The sequence below is a fragment of the Oryctolagus cuniculus genome, chromosome 17 (assembly GCF_964237555.1).
Source record: "Oryctolagus cuniculus chromosome 17, mOryCun1.1, whole genome shotgun sequence".
Lineage (NCBI taxonomy): Eukaryota > Metazoa > Chordata > Mammalia > Lagomorpha > Leporidae > Oryctolagus > Oryctolagus cuniculus.
This window is the reverse complement of record NC_091448.1, coordinates 36,329,423-36,352,108: the sequence shown is the minus strand read 5'-3', so window position 1 is coordinate 36,352,108 and position 22,686 is coordinate 36,329,423. Positions and strand designations below refer to the sequence as shown.

The following is a 22,686-nucleotide window of genomic DNA, read 5'->3' as shown; positions in this document are numbered from 1 at the left end:
TTCTCCCCAGTTAAACTCCTCTGTGGTAGCTGACAGTGGGGACCCGCAAGAGCAGACTGGAGAAGGAAGGTGGAGGATACCAGAGACATGCTAAGAGTTGTCTGTGCCATGTGGGGACTGCAGCTAATGGGAGTCTAGATCGACAGACTGCCTGTCTGTAAAGGAGATAGTTAGACTTTAACCCAGAACTAACAAATGAAATATCTAGGAGATACCCACTAATGAGACCAGGAAATTGAGGTTGTAGAAATTGTGGAGACTTGATGAGGTATAGAAAGCGTTTAGAGAAGCAGAGAGAGAGAGAGAGAGAGAGAGAGAGAGAGAGAGATCTGCTGAGATCTGGGGTATAGGAAAAACTCACTGAGGCATGGAGCCGGGAGCCCACGGCCTCACTCCAGGCTGCGCCTAGTCTCACTGACAGATTAATCTCCAGGAAGGAAGAAGAGAATGCAGTTTCAGCCTACATCCTAATGGGCCATTGGGATCTGATGTCCAGTCAGGGAGTCCTTGAAAAATGCCAGAAAGTGGCCCTGTCCTGTATTTCAAGGTTACTCCAAACCTTTCTCCCAGTCCCATGTGTTGGGCCAATCCCTGCAAAAGGAAGCTGGGTTGGGCCAGACCAGTATTCCAGAGCTGAGATGAGAAGCAAGAAGAGTGGAATCTCTGGCTTACAGCTCGTGAGGACTCCAAAAGGTCAGGGAACTGGCTCCCTGTTGGAAACTGCGTTTCTCGGCCCAGCACCGTTCCTGCAATCGGAGCCTGGTGCCCAGCCACAAGACCTTCTGATAACACTGGAGTGTAGCCCCAGCCAGAATCCATCAGTTGTCTCAAGGCCTTCTTCCAGGCCCATGCAAAGGGCCGATCCACGCAAGAGGGAGTGGAGGTGTTTCACGGCCCAACACCATTCCGGCAATCGGAGCCTGGTGCCCAGCCAGGAGACCTTCTGAAAACGCTGGCGTGTAACCCCAGCTAGAATCCATCAGTTGTGTCTAAGCCTTCTTCCAGTCCCACACAAAGGGCCGATCCACGCAAGAGGGAGGGGAGGTGTTAGGATAGAATCCTAGCTCCAGGGGATTGATCTAGCCTTAGTCAACAAGCCTTGCCCCTGAGTCTTAAGACTGGCTGCCACACTAATCACTTGTAAGTGGCTGACAGGGACCCGGTGTTTTGAGAAAAATGCAAGTTACTATGAAGGAGAGAAAGGCTCTCCAAAAAAAAGTGACAATAGTCCACATGCTCACCAGTCCAGTGGGATGATTGATGTTGGGTCTACATCACATCACGCTGGAGTTGCAGTCTGAGTCACATTGGAGTTGCTATCTAAGTCATGGCACCAAAAATGTTACGGGAAATTGGCGAAGAAATTACTGTTACCTTGGTTCTTTGTCTCACATAGAAGGAGAATTTCTAAGCGGATGGCAAAGAGATTTAGAAATATTTATTAGAATCAGGGACCTCCAGCCAGAGTGGCATGGAGGGGGGCTTCCAAGAGAGGAAAATCCCTATTCCCTTACTACTTTTTTTTTTTTTTTTTGGACAGGCAAAGTTAGACAGTGAGAGAGAGACAGAGAGAAAGGTCTTCCTTCTGTTGGTTCACCCCAAAATGACTGCTACGGCCGGCACACTGCGCTGATCCGAAGCCAGGAGCCAGGTGCTTCCTCCTGGTCTCCCATGTGGGTGCAGGGCCCAAGGACTTGGGCCATCCTCCACTGCACTCCTGGGCCACAGCAGAGAGCTGGACTGGAAGAGGAGCAACTGGGACAGAATCCGGTGCCCCAGCTGGGTCTAGAACCCGGGGTGCTGGCACCACAGGCGGAGGATTAGCCAAGTGAGCCATGGCGCCCACCCCTATTCCCTAAATTCTTTAAAATTTTTTCTACTCTTATCTGCTTTCCGTAGCATGTCCTGACCTCTAGACATTTGTTCATATTCACCTTTTTCACTGGTATTTAAGGGGTAGCATTTAGGGAATCCTCCTACTCTGTGTTAAGAAGTTAATATACATTATATGTATTATAAAAAGTGGCATTGTTTAGGGCCAGCTCAACTTTTTGAGATCCAGTTTGCTTACCACCTTTGCAACATGTACTAGAATTACTTCCACAAGAATGCTTAAGTAAATATATAATTATCATTCACCTTCAAGAATGTAGATGTGTGTATTTTGATCACTTGTGCTTTATACCAAATGCCAGCATGCCTCCCAGCTGTAGCACCATGATTTTAAAGAACTAACTGCTGAATGTTTTAACCATTGTACATTGATTACATGTTAATACTTTATGTACCCTTTCTCATCTCAAAGCTTGCTAAGATTAAGATGTTTTTGAATATGTGCCTATTTAAATCTGGCCCTAGATTATACCTGTTGGCTTCGTTTGTATCTGTTCCATTGAGATATAGTCAGTCAGAATATCCTGTTCCACAAGAGCGCAGCAAGGGTGGCATTTGCCTTCTTTCTTTGGAAGTATACACCTTCTCTAGGAATGGATGTTAGGAGATTCTAAAATGCTCACACCCTTTGCTTTCATTGTTAGGTTTCTCAAAGCCTTAGGAGATTTTTGGACATTGATGTATGTACAAGTATCTCTGGGAGATGGGAATTATAGGATTGTTGTCTGTTTCTTATTCTTTTCTATTCCTTCCATATCTTGTTAGTTCTCATCTCTCTTCCTCTTTTTCCATAACTTCATTGCCTGGTTTCTCTGAGTTATAAAATGGTAGATGGGGCTAGGGAATATATGGGAAATGCCTGTATCTTGAGCTCTTTTTGGCTGTGCACCTAAAGCTGCTACTTAAAAAAAACTACGGGGGGGCCGGCGCCGCGGCTCACTAGGCTAATCCTCCGCCTTGCGGCGCCGGCACACCGGGTTCGAGTCCCGGTCGGGGCGCCGGATTCTGTCCCAGTTGCCCCTCTTCCAGGCCAGCTCTCTGCTGTGGCCAGGGAGTGCAGTGGAGGATGGCCCAAGTGCTTGGGCCCTGCACCCCATGGGAGACCAGGAAAAGCACCTGGCTCCTGGCTCCTGCCATCGGATCAGCGCGGTGCGCCGGCCGCAGCGCGCCGGCCGCGGCGGCCATTGGAGGGTGAACCAACGGCAAAGGAAGACCTTTCTCTCTGTCTCTCTCTCTCTCACTGTCCACTCTGCCTGTCAAAAAAAAAAAAAAAAAAAAAGAGAGAGAGAGAGAGAGAAAAAAAAAAAACTACGGGGGATGGGGTTGGTGCCGTGGCAGAGCAGATTAAGCTGTGGCCTGCAGAACCAGCATCCCATATGGGTGTCAGTTCAAGTCTCGGCTACTCTACTTTCTTTTTTTAAATTATTTTTATTTTTTTATTTTTTATTTATTTGACAGATAGACAGTGAGAGAGAGAGACAGAGAGAAAGGTCTTCCTTCCATTGGTTACACTCCCCAGATGGCCACAATGGCTGACACTGCACTGATCTGAAGCCAGGAGCCAGGTGCTTCCTCCTGGTCTCCCATGCGGGTGTTGGTGCCCAAGCACTTGGACCATCCTCCATTGCCATCCCGGGCCACAGCAGAAAGCTGGACTGGAAGAGAAGCAACTGGGACTAGAACCCAGTACCCATGTGGGATGCCAGCGCCGCAGGAGGAGGATTAACCCAGTGAGCCACGTGCCGGCCCCTCGGCTCCTCTACTTTCAGTCCAGCTCCCTCCTAATGCACCTGGGAAATCAATGGAAGATGGCCAAATCCCTGGACCCCTGGACTTGTGGGAGACCTGGAAGAAGCTCCTGGCTCCTGGCTTTGGCCTCATTCAGCTCCAATTACTGTGGCCATTTAGGGAGTGAACCAGCAGATAGAAGATCTCTCTCTCTTTCTCTGTCTCTTTCTTTCTCTGTAACTCTGCCTTTCAGGTAAATAAATAACTTAAAAAAAAAAAGCTGTTTGGAAAGGGATTCTACATTTTCCTATGAAAAGGCTGTTTTTTTTTTTTAAGATTTTTTTTATTTGACAGGTAGAGTTATAGACAGTGAGAGAAAGACAGAAAGGTCTTCCTTCCTTTGGTTCACCCCCCAAATGGCCACTCTGGCCAGTGCTGCGCTGATCCAAAGCCAGGAGCCAGGTGCTTCTTCCTGGTCTCCCATGTAGGTGCAGGGGCCCAAGCACTTGGGCCACCCTCCACTGCCCTCCCAGACCACAGCAGAGAGCTGGACTGGAAGAGGAGCAACTGGGACTAGAACCCGGCACCCATATGGGATGCCGGTGCTACAGGCACCAATTGAGCCATGGCACTGGCCCCAAAAGGCTGTTTTCTTAAAAATTATATTTATTTTTATTTTATTTGAGAAAAAAGAGAGGTAAAGACAGAGGAAACAATATCTTCCATCTATGGCTCAGTAGGCCAGGCCGAAGCCAGGAATACATTCTGAATGTCCCACATAAGTGGCAAGGATCCACATATTTGAGGCATCACCTGTTACCTCCCTTGTGCATGTTAGCTGGGTTGGAAGTGAAGCCAGAACTTGAACCAGGGACTCTCATACGGGAAGCAGGCATCTCAAGAGGTGTCTTAACTGCCGTGTTAAAGGGCCACACCATGACTGAAATTTCTGGTGGGATAATATATGGTTCAATATATTGGGTTGAAACTCAATTAATGTTTGATGAATCATTTTCTTGTTTTCACTAAGAATGGGTCCTCTTCATATGAAAAAATAGACTGTAGTCAGAAACTACATGTTTCTTTGGATAATTTTTTTGAGTAACTGAGAATGCTTTTAATGAAATATGCATTTTTGTGCATACCACATATATGAAATTATAGGACGGACTCTTTTAAGCAACCTTAAAGTAATCCTTCAATGAATAGGTTTGACACTATTGCTCATTATACTTTGCTGTTAACATCATCAGTCTTTTTCTTTTATGGTGAAAATATATCATTACTAATTTTGTACAGAAAATGTACCCTGAATTACAGATCTTTCTTATTCCTAAAATCTTCTGGAATTGCTTGCTCTTTAATTATTTGAATTGCCTTGGTGCTTTAAATGTTGTATTTTATAAGTTAGGACAGTGTCCATGATGCTTGTGCCCAGATCTTTTCCATTGCCTGAATTAAAGTGGCTTAAATCCATTTTCTTTGTTCTATAGTGGTGCCCCCTGGAAGTCCTGGGCCTATTACTCGACATGGGTCCTATGACAGTTTAGCCTCTGACCATAGTGGACAGGAAGATGAAGAATGGCTTTCACAGGTAAAACTCTGAAGTATTTGGGTATTAATGTCAAAACAAAAATCCACTATTTGTTTTCATTCTTGTCCTTAGAGAAAAATGAGAAGAATTGGTAACTCTTACATATTGATATTCTTTCTCAGGAATAATGTTACAATTATATACATAATATTTTGTATCAGTCCATACATACCTGTGTGTGTGTGTGTGTGTGTGCACTTTCATACAGAGAACATTAAAAAATGTGTGTATCTTTTAGATAACCCATCTAAAGCCCTGGGTTTTAGACAGACTCTTTGGAATAGATTTGTATCAGATTTGAAACAAAAGTTAACCATGATAGTATAGTGTAGCCATTCATGAATCTTTGAAATTTGTTTGTGAAACCAGTATTTTCTTGTGACTGGTTCATACTCTGATTACAGAAGTTGAATGTTCTACACAGCCTCGGCACTAGTGGTGCATGAGAGTTTCCTAAACTGCTTTAAGGTTGCTTCTGGTCATCTGAACCAGTCCTGTAACCTCTTTAACTGACCCTTCCTCCCCTATCAGGTAAAGCTATCTTCATCTCCAGAGATTTGAAATAAAAAAAAAATACTTGGGCAGATTTCAAAACGATGAGGATTACAGGCCGGCGCCGCGGCTCACTAGGCTAATCCTCCGCCTAGCGGCGCCGGCACACCGGGTTCTGGTCCCGGTCGGGGCGCCGGATTCTGTCCCGGTTGCCCCTCTTCCAGGCCAGCTCTCTGCTGTGGCCAGGGAGTGCAGTGGAGGATGGCCCAGGTGCTTGGGCCCTGCACCCCATGGGAGACCAGGAAAAGCACCTGGCTCCTGGCTCCTGCCATCGGATCAGCGCGGTGCACCGGCCGCAGCGCGCCAGCCGCGGCGGCCATTGGAGAGTGAACCAACGGCAAAGGAAGACCTTTCTCTCTGTCTCTCTCTCTCTCACTGTCCACTCTGCCTGTCAAAAAAATAAATAAATAAAAAATAAAAAAAAAATCAAAACGATGAGGATTACAAATGGCTTCATTACAAATGCTGTTATGTCTGCTTTAAGTTTGACATCTCTTGGTGAAGTTAATGACCTGTCTCTGATTACCAGCCTGGAGCTTTTCATCAGACAGGTGCCTCAGAAAGAGTAGGACCACTTTATCATTCCATTACTTTTTCAGGAAACGTTAGCTTGGAGAACCAAGGTGAATCCACAGCCTCAGAGAACCAGTATCTAGGTCCATGGATTCATTTAATCACAACCAGCGTACTGATAGGAGACGCCTTGAAGCAGAGTTGATGCTTCAGTTGCTGGCATAGGGAAGTCAATCCTTTTTTTTTTTCTGATAATAAAATAAAGTGAATCCAAAATGCATGTTTTTTCCCCAAAATGAAACTTTCTGAGAATGCTGGCAAAGAAACCAGTGTCCTTCACTTCAGCTTTTCAATTAGAAAAAGGGGTAATGTGTGCTGTCAGTGTGAAAGTATATCCAATATGTTTGTCCTGCACTCAACAGGAGAGTGAACTGAAACATCTGGCCATCGCCTCAGTGAAATTGCAAAGGCATCTGTTTACCTCTCGGCTCTGTGACACTGATGGTTTTGAGCTTAAAATACACAGAACACTTTATCTGTGGCCTAATTTACATTGCCGAATACAACTACTTGAATCAGAAATCACTGTCCTCAATCTGAGTATTTCTCTCCCCGTGATTAGTGGGAATGTGAATATTGTTCCAAGACCGTGATGTGTTTGCCTGTTCAGACTCACAAACACAGAGCTATGCTCTGTGAACCTTTTCAGTTATGTTTTGTTAAGAATTAATCTCCGCAATCAGAAAAATGTGATTCAATGAAAAGAACTCAGGGCAAAAACTCAAGGCACATGGGATGTCAGTGCCATAAAGAATTCTCTCAGCTGTGGATATAACAAGGGGAAAATGTTAGAAATACCGTAGACTTACACCAAAGGTTTTCACATTGAGTCAGTTATTCAAGTTGATCGTTTGTAAAATCTTGAAATATGAGTGCACTCGGGTTTTGCCCAATGTCTTGTATTTGCTGCTTCATCTGTACAGTGTCTAATATAACTTTGGCAACATTTCCTGCCCTCTCCATAAAGCATGAAATTCATAAAGCATTTTGATATTACTGTTTTGCAGCATATTACGTGTTTGTCAATATTCACGGGCAATTGAGAAGACATTCTAATTAAGAATCGTTATTTGGGAACAAAAAAATCTACTTTGAGAGAAAATATGTAGTGCTTTCTCCTTTTCAGAGTGGATTTTTAGGGATCTTGAATGCAGTCTCATAACTATTATAGTATTTAATGTGGAAAGAAGCTGGTATTAGGTGTTAAAAGTTATTTCAGAGCCTTTCTTTTCCTTAGGTAGTTCAAGAACAGCTTCACGTTTGTCACGAGCTTGATCCTCTGTGAAGGAATTACTTTTATTCTGTGGATTAATAGGTGTAGTATTGAGTGCATGCCCACAACATGGGAAGCACTGTCTCGAACAAATGGAAAAGGTCAACCCTAGGGAGCTGATGCTAGTTATATGAAGCAAGCAACTTGTTCTTTACTTCCTTGGGACGTTTGTGTTGTGTGTATGTATATGTTATATGTTGTGCCTATTCATGTATATGTAGATAATATGTCATTTTTTCAATGTGGATGAAAACCAATAGAAGGATATAGTACATGTCTTGTGTGAGTGTTGTCCCTTTCCTACTTCATTTAGGTGGGCTCCTTGGAGAAGGGTGTTGTGAGAATGGGGAGGGTTGGGTCATGAAGGTCTGTCAAAGTAGGGGTCAGAATACATGTAAACCATGATTCCTGCTGTGTTCCAGGTTGAAATTGTAACACACACTGGACCCCATAGACGTCTGTGGATGGGGCCACAGTTCCAGTTCAAAACCATCCACCCCTCAGGCCAAACCACAGTCATATCTTCTAGCTCATCGGTGTTGCAGTCTCATGGTCCGAGTGACACTCCACAGCCCCTTTTGGATTTTGATACCGATGATCTGGATCTCAATAGTCTGAGGTAAGGAATAAAAATTAGGGAGTGATTTGAATGGCAGGGTTAATATAGTCATCTGAGATGAGTATCCTGTGTAATAGTTAAGTTTGCTTTTTTGGCTTGGTACCATGTTGCAGACTACATATACTTTTATGTGTGATCCACTGTCATCACTTGGGGAAGATAAGATGGGATCGCATTACATGCAACAAAAACTTGTATTTCAGATTATATTTTACCTAAATCTAATATTTGGTACTCTTTTTTATGGAATCCTAATTTATGATCTTTACTCATGTTTCTAAGTGCTTGAATTTTGATTCAGTCCTTCTTTCCTGACATTTCTGAAGTTGGAATTATCTTCCAATGAAATTTCATTTTTGAATTTCATCTAGTCCTGCATATTTCGTTTTGGATAAGAAAGTGTTGCTGTAAATTCATTTATAGTTTCTTATCTTTTTTTAATTTTTAGAATTTATTTTATATGAAAGGCAGAGAAACAGAGAGGAGGAGAAAGAAACAAAGACAGAGATCTCCCATCTGCTTTTTCATTCCCTAGATGCCCGTAACATCTGGGCCTGGGTCAGGACAAAGTCAGGAGCCAGCACTTGAAATCTGGGTCACCTACATGGGTGGGAGGGACCCAACTGCATGAACTGTTACCTGCTGCCTCCCAGGGGCAGCATTAACAGAAAGCTGGGAGAATAGCCAGGATTCAACCCCAGTCACACTGATGTAGAATGCAGGCATCCTACATGGTATCTTAACTGCTACACCAAACGATTCCCCCTAATAACTGATTATTTTAAATGGAATTCTCATATTTTTTTTACTGTTGTAGTCTCATGTTTGCTTTTAGTTTATAATACCTAGACTCAATACTTTAGAGACAATAAAGAACTGGGATTAATGCAATATAATCTTCCATTCCTTGTCTTTGTGAACAAAAAATCATTACACACCTTGATTTGAATACAAAATAGCCATCTGCTTTTCCTTTTATATCTTCTCCTTATTTTTTGTTTTTTTTTTTTAAAGGTAGTTCCTGAAGATTCCATTATTCTTTTTTTTGAAATTTATTTTATTTATTTGAAAGGCAGAGTTACAGAGCAAGAAAAAAAGGGAGAGACAGAGACAGAGACAGAGACAGAGACAGAGAGGTCTTCCATCTTCTGGTTCACTCCCCAACAGCTATAACAACCAGGGCTGGGCCAAGCTGAAGCCAAGAGCTAGGAGCTTCTTATAGGTCTCCCACATGAGTGCAGAGGCCGAGACACTTGGACCATCCTTTGCTGCTTTCCCTGGTGCATTAGCAGGGAGCTGGATCAGAAGTGGAGCAGCCAGGACTCAAACCAGTACCCATATGGGATGCCGGTGCTACAGGCAGTGGCTTTACCTGCTACACTGCAGTGCCAACCTCTGATGGTTAGTTTTAAAGAATGACTCATAAAGAGGAATGTAACTTTAAAAAAAAAAAGATTCTATGAATTTACTTATTTGAGAGAGAGAGTTATAGACAATGAGAGGGAGAGATAGAAAACTCTTCTATCTGCTAGTTCACTCCCCAAATGGCCACAACAGCCAGAGCTGGATTGATGTAAAACCAAGAGCCTGGAGCTTCTTCTGGGACTCCCACATGGGTCCCGGGGCCCAAGTACTTTGGGCCATCTTCCACTGCTTTCCCAGGCCATAGTGGAGAGCTGGATCAGAAGAGGAGCATCTGGGACTTGAACCAGCACCCACATGAGATTCTGGCGGGGCAAGCGGAGGCCTAACCTGAGACTCCACAGTGCTGGCCCCAAGACACTCTTTTCTTTGTGGCCTAATTTTGCTTAGACTTGCTCATCTCAGAGCTAACTAACCACTGCCAAGATACTGTGGGGTTATCGTGGCTGGTTTAGAAATACAGTCATGGGGGTTGGAATGTTGGGTAGTACTTCATAGCAGTCATAAATATTTGTATTTCAGTATTTTCAATTTCAAGTTCTAGACCAATTGTGTTACTTTATAACTCCCATTTCTTTCTTTCCCACAACACACACACACAGATTCAAACCGTACTTTCCATAGTTACTCTTTGTCTTCAGTTCATACTTGGCGTTTCAGGCTTCTGTAATGTGTTCCATATTTCTTATCAACTTCTTATCCTCCACAAATACCCTTTATGAACTCTACACCTTACACAAATCATGCACCTCAAGATGCCCTGCATTTATCATCCTCAACCACAAATCCAAGGCTCTGCTTGTTTGAGTCCTGAGCTTAAAGGGTACCTCTTTCTCCTCTTCATATATCCATATTCCATTACAATCATCCCTCAGCACCCATGGGAGACTGATCCTAGGATCCCATTTGGATACCAAAATCCAAGAATGCACACATCCTTTTTAATCATAGATATTTCAAGGTTAATACTATTTATTCTAATGCTCCTGAAGACCCTTGCCATTTGTATGTTTATCATTGTTGAACAACTTGGAACTGCAGGTAGTAATTTGCCATTTTGTTCAAGTTCTCGTTGTTTCTTATTTCTGCTAGTAATTTTATGGAAGTAACTCTGTTAGTAGTGATCCTGGCCAAACTCCTTGGAGCCACACAGCTTCGCTATCCTGTGCTTAATATCATATATAAAGTGACTTTCATTATTGATTTGAAGGGAGCATTTCAGAATTTTACCTCCTATGTTGCTGCCTGTTGTGGAACTCATTACTAGCTGTGATGCTATTTATGAATTTGAAGATTCTCTTTAAAAATGTGTCTTCTGCAAATAACAGACACTCCCATTCTACTTATTTTATTCCTCTAAATTACCCTCATCTTTCATTCTCTTACTGAAAAATCTCCTATGTAACATAGGAAGTTAGGTTAGAATGTTTGTAGTAAGTTAGCTTTGTGCACTACTTAGTGGGTACAGCTCCCCTGTTTGTCTGGTTTAAAATGAATGGTTCTTTAATGGATTGGGCTATTTAAACACGCCTGATTTAAGGTCTGGTGTAGTATGTGACAGTTGTGATGCCAGTAACATATGTGAATTAAATTAAATTGCATTGCAGGATCCAACCCGTCCGCTCTGACCCAGTCAGCATGCCAGGGTCATCCCGTCCAGTCTCTGATCGAAGGGGAATTTCCACAGTGATTGATGCTGCCTCAGGTAGAAAACCATCTCCCAAATGTGTGCTGAGCAGTCCTGTGCATTTTTCAGTTATTCTTTCTTGTATATGGTAGAGAATGATATTCATTTGCCTCCTTCTTTTGTGTGTGTGCATGTAGGGGGGATTTTTCTTACAGTAATGTGCCTTTATTTGTTGCTAAACAAGGCCGTGCATTTAGCCTTCTAAGATTGGTGAATGATGCAGTGGAGTTGGCGCTTGATTAAATGTAATAATGAACATAGTATTGAAGGCTACAGAGTTGATGACTGCTTTGCCTTTGATCACTGAAATGTGGAGAAGCAACCTTGACAGAGAACGTAAATACAATATATGGATTCAATTTACTCAACCTGTTGAGTATCAAAGTGCCTGATCTGTGAAAGTAGAGTCCAAATGCTGTGACTTGAATGGTTTTACTATTGAAAGCATGGAGTTTAGAAATTCATTAAGTGAGCTCTGTTCTATCTATTCCAGTTATTAATTTCCTATCTGTAGAACCAGCTATGAATATGTACCGTTAGTACTTGAAAGGAGAGACTTTGCAGATGATGGTTGCTACTTTAGTACTGGAAAAGTGTTTTCAGAGAGGCCTGCTAAATAATAGGCCTGTTGGTAATAATATATTTTCTCATCTCTAAAATGAGTGATCAAGAAAATAAGGACAGTGATGCCTTGCATTATTGTGCAGCTGAGAAACATCTGAAGATAGCACAGAGCAGGATTTCATCCCAAAAAGTCTTTCACAAGTAGAATTATTAAATACTCGGCATTAGTCAAACAGTTGAGTCAGAGAGGATTTTAATCTATAGCGATTTCAAAATCCCTAGAGACTGCTGATTTGATTGAGGCTTAAACTGTGAAAGAAAATGGAAACAAACACAAACTGATTTGTGAAGGTCACTTTTGAAAGGCCATAGCTTCTGTTTCTGACTCTGTCTCTGGATATATTTTAAATTTGCAAGCTAATGAGTTTTGTGCATTTTCTTAGGCTTCTGATTGTTTGATCAGTGGATTGTGCCTGTGTCTATTGAGCTGTCCAGATTCAGGGCTTATGCCTGAATTTTTAATGGAGATTTTTTTTCAGACAACTCATACTGCTTTAACTTGTCAGTCATGTTTGTTTCCTGGAAATAAGCACAGAAATGTGTATTCTTTATCCTTGCTTCTCTGCATTGAGTAAGGTACCAAGATAGGTAACTTAAACAATAAATCTTTTTGACAGTCTCAGTCTGAAAATTCTTATGTATCATGCTGGTCTGGAATTATCATTTGAAATTGTGAATCTTGGAAGTGTTACGTGTTTTATCCTGAAGGCTTTTATTGAAGATCACGATCGCAGGCCTTGTTGAGCTTTTTAAACTACCACATTATTAATGTTACATTGGCAAGTAGTAGCTAACAGGAGAGCCTTTTGCCAAAGAACTTTCCTTGGGTTTTTAAAAGTTGATGTGTCCACTCTGCCTGTCAAAAAAAAAAAAAAAAAAAAAAAAAAAAAAGTTGATGTGTTCAATACTCTAGTCTGGAATGAACGATTTTAGCTCTATTTAAAGTTGCATTATGCAACCTGGAGGAACTTCACCAAAATGGTGTGTCTAGTTTTGTTTTATCCACTGCAAGAAGCATTTTTTAGCTCATATCTGAATAGGAGTTAGGTGTTTGCCCTTGGTTTACCTAAATTTCCATCAGAGCTGTGTTGTAGAAATTCCCAAGGTACTGCTATATAGCTCTGAGCCTCTACCTGAAAGTACCTGTCTTTTGAGTAGGGAAAAGATTTTGGTGATGAAGCTTTACTAGTACCTTTCTAAGTCTGTTTTCATTGTATAAAGCCAAGAATTTGTTGCTTTTTTTTTTTTTAAGATTATTTGGAGGGCAGAGTTAGAGAGAGAATTCTATCTGCTGGTTCACTCTCCAGTTGGCCTCAGTGGCTGGAGCTGGGCTGATCTGAAACCAGGAGCTTCTTCTGAGTCTCCCACATGGGTGTGGGTGCCCAAGCACTTGGGCCATCTTCCACTGGTTTCCCAGGTGCATTACTGACGTCTGTATGTGACATGGGTGTTGCAGGTGGTGGCTTTACTAGTTACACCACAGCGCTGGCCTCATGAATTTGTTTTGAAAGACAACCAGAATAATGAAAAATGGGTGCTGCTTCCTCCAGCTTTTTTTTTTTTAAAAAAGATTTGTTTATTTTACTTGAAAGTCAGAGTTACACAGAGAGAGGAAAGGCAGAGAGAGAGAAAGAGAGAGGTCTTCTATCCAATGGTTCACTCCTCAAATGGCCGCCATGGCTGGAGCTTTGCCGATCTGAAGCCAGGAGCCAGGACTTCCTCTGGGTCTCCCACGCAGGTGCAGGGGCCCAAGGACTTGGGCCATCCTCTGCTGCTTTCCTAGACCACAGCAGAGAGCTGGATCGGAAGAGGAGCAGCTGGGACTAGAACCGGTGCCCATATGGGATGCCGGCGCTTCAGGCCAGGGCGTTAACCCGCTGCACCACAGCGCTGGCCCCTTTCTCCAGCTTTTGAGCTGAAGAAGTCTCAGTGTAGATGGGGAATTGAACTTTTTATTAATTAAAAAAATGTTTAATAGACAAACACACAGTGTTCTTATATATAATTAGACTTTTATAAATATGTTTTAAGCTACATCTCCAGTGGTTTCTATAATTTTTGAATGAGAGTATATGTTGCTCAACACATTTTTTGAGTAAATACTATTTTGTTACGGAACCTGTAATAGATCTTCTGTTAAAAGAGTATTTTCTACTGCTATTTAACAAGATAGATGCTAAATGATTTAAGTTCTCTATGGAAACATGTTCATGGGAAAATTCCATTTCAGATTCTCCAATTTTTAAAAAATCTAATAAATTTTTATAATTGCTCCTGAATCAGGAAGTACTTCTCTGATTATGACCTATGTATCTGAGTTAGCTGCATATTAGCAAGAAGCTTCTCTAAACATTTGGTTGCCTGTTGCTTAGAGATGTTCAGTGTGGTGCCTCCTGTATTAGACTATTAATCTTCAAGTTTTTATATGATTTCATGGATTCTCTTTAATTGTTGCTGTGTCACATATTATAGCTGCCCCTCTGTTTTAGTGACTGCTTTTGCTCTGTCCAACTTGGTGTTTCATATAATTGCTTTTTAGAGGTTATGATCTAAAAATTGCAGTGATACATTCAAATTCATTGATAGCTACAATAGTTTTCCAAGTGAAAATACTTTATTTGACCTTTGGGTCTACAGTTTATTTTTATCTATGTGTGTTGTATTAATTTAGCTACGAAACTGAAAGAGATGATTGGAGCATTTGTCATTTCTGCTAGGAGTTTTTTTAACAGCCTTGATTATGTTGTAATTTCTGTTTTACACAGAAACACACTCCCTAAAATAAGTATTTTACTTGTTACTCACAGTGAATTCTGTGCCTTTAGATATATATATATATTTTTTTTTTGACAGGCAGAGTGGACAGTGAGAGAGAGAGACAGAGAGAAAGGTCTTCCTTTGCCGTTGGTTCACCCTCCAATGGCCGCTGCGCCTGGCGCACTACGCTGATCTGATGGCAGGAGCCAGGTACTTCTCCTGGTCTCCCATGGGTTGCAAGGCCCAAGCACTTGGGCCATCCTCCACTGCACTCCCTGGCCACAGCAGAGAGCTGGCCTGGAAGAGGGGCAACCGGGACAGAATCTGGCGCCCCGACCGGGACTAGAACCCGGTGTGCCGGCGCCACAGACGGAGGATTAGCCTAGTGAGCTGCGGCGCCGGCCCGTATACTAGCTTCCTACCAGCTTTATATGTGTGTGATTTAGAACATCAGCAGATCTCTTAAGTGCTTGATTTAGGTGCTTCTCCTATAATATCTATTTCATCTTATAGGCCACCTAAAACTGTGGTTCAGATAATTGTGAGATACTCCCTTGGCTAAGGAGAAGACCAGTGTGGAAATGGATGCTTCATAGGATTTTAACCTAAGACATAGGCTCCTCAGAAGAAATGGGATTTGAGGCAGTTGCTAACTTTATCCTTCATCCGGCTAATTATATCAGTATTTCTTGACAAAGCACTGTAGCAGTATCTTAACTTTTTTTACTTACACGTTCTTTTTAATTGTCTAAGAATTTTTTCCCATTGTTTGTACCTTATAACATGTATCTCTCTTTTGATAAAGGCCTTGGTGCTCTAAAGAAAAAGCAGAAAGATAGCTGTTATTGTGTTTTTGAACTTTGTTTCCCAGATTGGTGACAGATGTTCAATGAATTAATAATCCCTTTACTTGCTTTTGAGTCACCAAATCAAGGATCCTAGAAAGATCTGGCTCACCCTGAGTTTGTTGATTCTGGTTTGTCATTTTACTGCGGACATTGTTGTACCATCTTAAGAACTGAAAACAACTGAAACTGAAAGTTAAAATTTAAGGTAGGCTTGTCTTGTATGAAGAGAAAACATCTTTATCAAACTGTAACATTAAGTTTTATAACCATAAAGGGATAAGAAATGCTGGGAGGACTAAGGAATACGAAAGCTAAAAAGGACGGTCATGACATATATATAAAATGAGTTCTTAGCCTTCAGAGCAGGTTTTTACATAAAAGATGTTTGTTTTACATCAGTCATTTCCATTAATAGGCATAAACTTGCAAACTTGGTATTTGTTGTTTGAATAGGTCAGGGTTCTCTGGAGAGAATCAACAGGGCATGTGAATGTAGATATATTAAAGGGGACTTACTACAGGGTTATCTATAGTGTTTAGCTCAGTCCAAGTCTGAAGGCATAAGAACTGACATAGCTCAGTTCAAGGCTGGAAACCTGAGGACCTGATGAGCAACCCACAAGTCCTCACGTCTGAGGCACATCTCAGCTCTCTGGACGAAAAGATCTGCTCACCTTTTGCATTTATATTCTCCAGGCCCCCATCCAATTGGCTGATGTACTCCCACATTGAGGGCCGGCCTCCTTTATCTTGGGCAGTATGAGTCATATGCTAATCTCCTCTGGAAGTACCCTCACTCAAAATAAGTGCCTTTAGGTTTCTAGATATTCCTTAATCCAGTCAAGTTGGCACCTAAAATTAACCATCACATTATTTTCCTTGTCTTGAGATAGGTAGTGTTTTTTTTTAATAGTTGAAACACTAAATTTTTTTAAAGATTTATTTATTTACTTGAAAGTCAGAGTTACAGAGAGAGAAGGAGAGGAAGAGAGAGAGAGAGAGAGAGAGAGAATCTTCCATCCACTGGTTCACTCCTCAATTGGCCACAACGGCTGAGCTGCGCCAGTCCAAAGCCAGAGCCAGGAGCTTCTTCCAGGTCTCCCATGTGGGTGGAGGGGCCCAAGGACTTGGGCCATCTTCTACTGCTTTCCCAGGCCACAGCAGAGAGCTGGATCAGAAGTGGAGTGGCCAGGACTCAAACCAGCGCCCATTTGGGATGCCGGCACTATAAGCGGCGGCTTTACCTGCTATGTCACAGTGCCAGCCCTGATGCTAAATAATTTTATACACTTTTTAAAAAAAGATTTATTTATTTATTTGAAAGTCAGAGTTAGAGAGGCAGAGGCAGAGGGAGAGAGAGAGAAAGAGAGAGAGGTCTTTGATCTGCTGGTTCACTCCAAAGCCAGGAGCCAGAAGCTTCTTCTGGGTCTCCCATGCTGGTGCAGGGTCCCATGGACTTGGGCCATCTTAAACTGCTTTCCCTGGACATAGCAGAGAGCTGGATTGGAAGTGGAGCAGCCGGGATTCACACCGGTGCCCATCTGGGATGCCAGCACTGCAGGTGGTGGCTTTATCTGTTATGTCACAGCGCCAGCCCCAATAATTTTTAATATTAGAGAATGTATTAATTTTAAGAGATAATCTTTGAACATCTACTTTTCCCAATATAACAAAATAATTTGTTTATGGAAGAAAAATATACATGAAATTACAGCTGCTTTCATTTTATTAATTTTATAATGATCATATTTGACATTTGATGTATGAGTCCTTTAAACAAATAATACTTCTTATTAGGTGATAGGAGACTTTTTTGACCAGTTCTCACTGTATCTTGCCTTCATATCCATGCTGAGGGGACATTTTTTTAGTAAATATTTACTTATTTATTTATTTGAAAGGCAGAGTTACAGGAGCTTCTTCTGGGTCTCCCATGCAGGTGCAGGGGCCCAAGAACTTGGACCATTTTCCACTCCTATCCCTGGCCATAGCAGAGAGCTGGAGCAGAAAAAGAGCAGCCAGGACTTGAATTGGTCCCATATGGGTGCCGGCACTGCAGGCAGTGCTTTTACCTGCTGTGCCGCAGTGCAGCCCCCGAGGGGACAGTCTTAGAGAAGCTTCCTTTTATATATTTTTTAAAAAAATTTATTTTATTTATTTGAAAGACAGAGTTGCAGAGAGAGGTAGAGCCAGAGAGAGAGAGGTCTTCCATCTACTGGTTCACTCCCTAAATGGTCGCAACTGCCAGAGCTGAGCAGATCCAAAGCCAGGAGTCAGGAGCTTCTTCTGGATCTCCCACGTGGGTGTGGGGCCATCTTCCATTGCTTTCCCAGGCCATAGCAGAGAGCTGGATCAGAAGTAGAGTGGCTGGGACTCAAACCAGGACCCATATGGGATGCCAACACTGCAGGCCAGGGCTTTAACCCGCTGTGCCACAGTGCAGGCCCCCCTTTCATCTTAATAGATTGTTCTCATGCATGGGGGAAAGGGTATTCCTAAGGATTAAGAGAGGACTTCAAAAATTCATTGCAAGTAGAATTAAAAGATGTTTATTTTAATGCAGAACTGTTTGAAATGCATGCATAGTTTTTCATAAGACACGTTTTCCCTTGACTTTATGAACAACCCTCTAGACATGAATTTTATAATTTTTTACACCAAAATAAGCTTACCTTTTTAAAAAAAGATTTTTTTTTGTTTATTTGAAAGGCAGAAATAGAGAAGGAGAGAGGAAGAGAGAGATCTTCCATCTGCTGGTTCATTCCCAAATGGCCATATTGGCCAGGCTGTACCAGACCAAAGCCAGGAGCCAGATGCTTCCTCTGGGTCTCCCATGTGGGTGCAGGGGCTCAGCCACTTTGAGCCATCTTCTTCTGCTTTCTCAAACTTGTTAGCAGGGAGCTTGATTGGAAGTGGAGCAGCCGGGATACAAACAGGCACCTATATAGGATGCTGTCATCACAGATGGCAGCTTTACCCACTCTACCACAATACCAGTCGTGAAGTTATGTTTTTTTTTTTAATGTGTTTAGAGATTTATTTATTTATTTGAAAGGCAGAGTTACAGAGAGGCAGAGAGAGTGAGAAGCCTTCCATTTGTTGATTCACTCCCCAAATGGCTACAATGGCCAGAACTGGGCCGATGTGAAGCCAGGAGCCAAGAGCTTCTTTTGAGTCTCCCATGGGCATGCAGGGGTCCAAAGACTTGGGCCATCTTACACTGCTTTCCCAGTCCATAGCAGAGAACTGGAACAGCTGGAACTCGAACCAGCGCCCTTATGGGATGCCTGCACTACAGGTGGCAGCTTTACCTGTTATGCCACAGAGCCGGCTCCCTGAACTTACGTTTTAATTCCATTTTGCATGAACTTTTTCAAATGCACATATATCTGCAGGTGCTGTTCTAATATGAGGCCATCAGATTTGTTCATTTTCTCAGAGACACAGAGATGCTGGCAGTAAGAAGCATTTGCAAAAGGGTCATTCAGTCTATTATAGTGTGGCCATGTAGCTCTGTGATCTTAAAACTAGAATTGAGTGACAGAAGTGATAATCATGATCTTGAATTTTACTGAAACCTTCAACAGATCTCTTTTTGTACCTAGACATTTGTTGGCATCTGTAAAAATGTTTCTTGTGCAAAACTTTCTTCCACCTCTTTTGGAAAGGATATAATCAAATGGTTTCCTAAAATAGTTCTCAGGTATGAAGGACGTAATGAGCTTTAGAAATATTAAGCTATTTCTCTGCATAAATGATGTAGTTTTCATTTAATAGAGTTCCAGATAGGCTTGGTGATTATAAAGTGACAGAAACTCCAGGCATGTACCTGGAGTCCTCAGAGCCTATGTGCGATCAGTAAGAGGATTAAAGAAAGGGTAAAATTAAAAGCTGGCTCAGTCCTGACCTGTGAACCATCCCTTAGAGGGGAAAAATATTCAAGCTTCGATATTTAAATTGACTTTTCTACTAAAAATCAGGAAATGTATGTATTGAATCAGTTTAATCTTTTGTACAGCAACTGTCTGTAAGAAATCAAAAGTCAACTGTAGAGATTGAGAAAGCAAGGAAAAAACCTGATTTGTCTGTTAGAAAAGTGCTCCACCACATCTGTCTTCTTCTATTTCAAATATTCATTCTTTTCATTCTTGTTTCTAAAAATTATAGGAAGGTAGAAGATCAAAGCCAAGTTAACAATTTGGAAAAATTTAGCTCAGCACAATTAAGAGAAAAAATTGCCCCATTTGAAGATGAAGAAATGGTAAACAGAAGTAGAAGTTGTTGGGAATGTTTCCTCTGATGACACATTGCTGCTTTGAATAAATCTTTGTGTCAACTGAAGCCTCGCCTGTGTTCTCTTCTATTGCAAACACCAGGTCCTTGATGTGACTAAATCTCTCCTTTGCATTTGGAGAAGGAATTGTGGGAATTCCCCACACTGTTGTTAGACCAGGGCACCACGGATTGATGTGGGACTTTCTGAATAATACACCCAACTTTTCCCTTTGGCCTTTGTTACTACAGCCCTCCTACAGAGCTGAGCTGTTTATGTCATCTGTAGCCTGAGACTGTGGTGGCAGGGGGACAGTGTTGGGGGGCAGTATTAGAAATTGTTTAAGTCTGAACCGGGAATTCCATTTGTCTTTGTGACACGAGTGTCAAACTGTTAGTGCCACACTATTTTAAATTGTGTCCAAGAGCCTCAGAGGCTTATGCTTATAGGTGCCATCTATATCCTTAGAAATGAACAAAGGGCCTCTCTCCACTGAATAGTCAGCCCAGTTGGCAATTAAAGACTAGCCTGGGTCCTGACCCAGGCCACTAGTTGGAAGCAGAGCCTGTCCTTTTACCTTGGTTGTTGTTGAGAGCTGTCATAGAAAAACTAAAGTAAATAATTAAAGTGAAAACAGTTGTTCCTGAGAAAAGTCTTGTTCTGCAAGCTTGTTGTAGTAGGAAGAATAATGGGCAGTAAAAAGTATCTTTGTACTAGTCTCAGCTCTGCCTTAACTGACTGTTTGGCAAATTGCTTCAAAGCCCAGTGCTTTCTTCCATAAAATGAGAGAATTGAACTAGGTTATTTCCAAAGTCTTTTTCATCTTGAAAAATTGATGAGTCTGTACCTTGGATCACCTTTGAAGATGTTTATAAGATTAGAGTATAATTTATGTACAGCAAAAATTGCACATTAATCATATAGCTCAGTAAAATTTTATACCTATATAATCATCATTCCTATCAAGATGCGGAATATTTCCATCAGTTCAGAAAGTTCCCTCATACACCTTCCAGTGAATGCTGCCTCTGACTTAGAGCTAACCAGTTTTTATCATGATAAATTAGCTTTGCCTTTATTGACTGTCGTATAATTGGAATCATTCCATCCGTACATTTTTATATCTGATTTCTTTTGCTCAGCTTAGTGATTGTGAGATCCATCCAGATGTTACATATGTCACTAATTCATTTTTAACATTATAGTGTGGTAGTCCATTATATGATATGTCATAATTTATATACCCTATATCCTGTTGCTTCCAGCTTTGGGGAATTATGTATAAAGTTGCTATAAATATTAGTATACAACTCTCTCTATTTAAAAAAAATGCATTTGCACACATTTCCTTTTGGCATATACTTGGGAGTGGAATTGCCTGACCATGGGGTTAACTTGACTAGGAAGTATCAAAAAGTATACTAAAATGACTATACCATTTTGCATTATTTAGGAAAGATGGATTTATTTATTTGAAAGGCAGATTTACTGATAGGAAGAGAGAGAGCGAGTGAGCGGTCACGCGCTAGCTCTTCAATCCCCAAATGGCCACAACAGCCAGAGCTGGGCCAGGCTGAGGCCAGGAGCCTGGAGCACCATCCAGGTCTCCACATGGGTGGCAGGAGTACAAGCACTTAGGCCATCTTCTGCTGCTCTCCCGGATACATTAGCAGGAAGCTGGAATGGAAGAGAAGCAGCCGTAACTCCGGTGACGCTCACGTGGTTGCTGGTGTTGCAGGTGGCTGCTTAACCCGCTGTGCCACACACAGTGCCTGCCATTCTAGGCAGAGTGAACTGTGGTTGTGTTTGCTTTTCTCTGATGAATCTTTTTTTAGAAAACTTTTATTTAATAAATATAAATTTCAAAAGTACAACTTTTGGATTATAGCAGTTTTTCCCCCTATAATCACCCTCCTACCTGCAAACCATTCCATCTCCTACTCCCTCTCCCATCCCATTCTTCATTAAGATTCATTTTTAATTATCTTTATATACAGAAGATCAACTTAGTATATACTAAGTAAAGATTTCAACAGTTTGCACCCACACAGGCACACAAAGTGTAAAGTACTGCTTGAAGACTATTTTTACCATTAATTCTCATAGTATAACACGTTAAGGACAGAGATCCTACATGGGGAGTAAGTGCACAGTGACTCCTGTTGTTGATTATCAATTGACTCTCCTATTTATGACGTCAGTGATCACCCTATGCTCTTGTCATGAGCTGCCAAGGCTATGGAAGCCTCTTGAGTCCACCAACTCCGACCTTGTTTACACAAGGCCATAATCAAAGTGGAGGTTCTCTCCTCCCTTCTGAGAAAGGTACCTCCTTCTTTGGTGGCCCCTTCTTTCCACTGGGATCTCACTCACAGAGATCTCTCATTGAGGTCATTTTTTGCCACAGTGTCTCTGATGAATCTTGATGTTTAGCACCTTGTATATAGTTATTGACCATTTGGATATATTCTCTTGTGTAGATCCCCAGTGTTTTAGTGAATATCAGGGGTTCTCCAGATGTTCTGGACATAGATCATTTGTTAGATGTGTGTGTGTGTGTTGCAAGTATGTTCTTCCAGTTACTTGCCTTTTCACTGTCTTAATTGTGTATTTTGACAAGCAAAGGTTCAATTAATTCCTGGTGGAGTTTTTTTTTTTTTTTAATATTTTATGCCTTACACAAATTTCTCTTTTTTTCAATCTTGAAAGGATGCTTTTCTCCAGAAATTGTGTAGTTTAGACCTTCACATTTACCATTGGGGTCCTTTTCAAGTTAATTTTTTTTGATGATTTAAAAAATTTATTTGAAAGGTAGAGTTACAGAAAGAGAGGGAGAGACATAC

General features: G+C 41.6%; 1 protein-coding gene across 15 annotated transcripts in view; it reads left to right on the top strand.

Annotated features, from left to right (window-relative positions):
- The window catches only part of BCAS3 (BCAS3 microtubule associated cell migration factor), a 607,306-nt gene that overhangs the window by 314,902 nt on the left and 269,718 nt on the right, over positions 1-22,686 (top strand). For 12 of the 15 annotated variants that reach the window (XM_070061000.1, XM_070061002.1, XM_051824721.2 and 9 more), the window contains 3 exons: positions 5,115-5,215; positions 8,036-8,232; positions 11,262-11,359. In XM_070061000.1, coding sequence (XP_069917101.1) covers positions 5,115-5,215; positions 8,036-8,232; positions 11,262-11,359 — 396 coding nt within the window. Of the gene's footprint in view, positions 1-5,114; positions 5,216-8,035; positions 8,233-11,261; positions 11,360-15,593; positions 15,617-15,643; positions 15,795-19,737; positions 19,761-22,686 lie in introns of those variants that run through there. The other 3 variants (XM_070061005.1, XM_070061003.1, XM_070061006.1) reach the window with 3 other exon arrangements.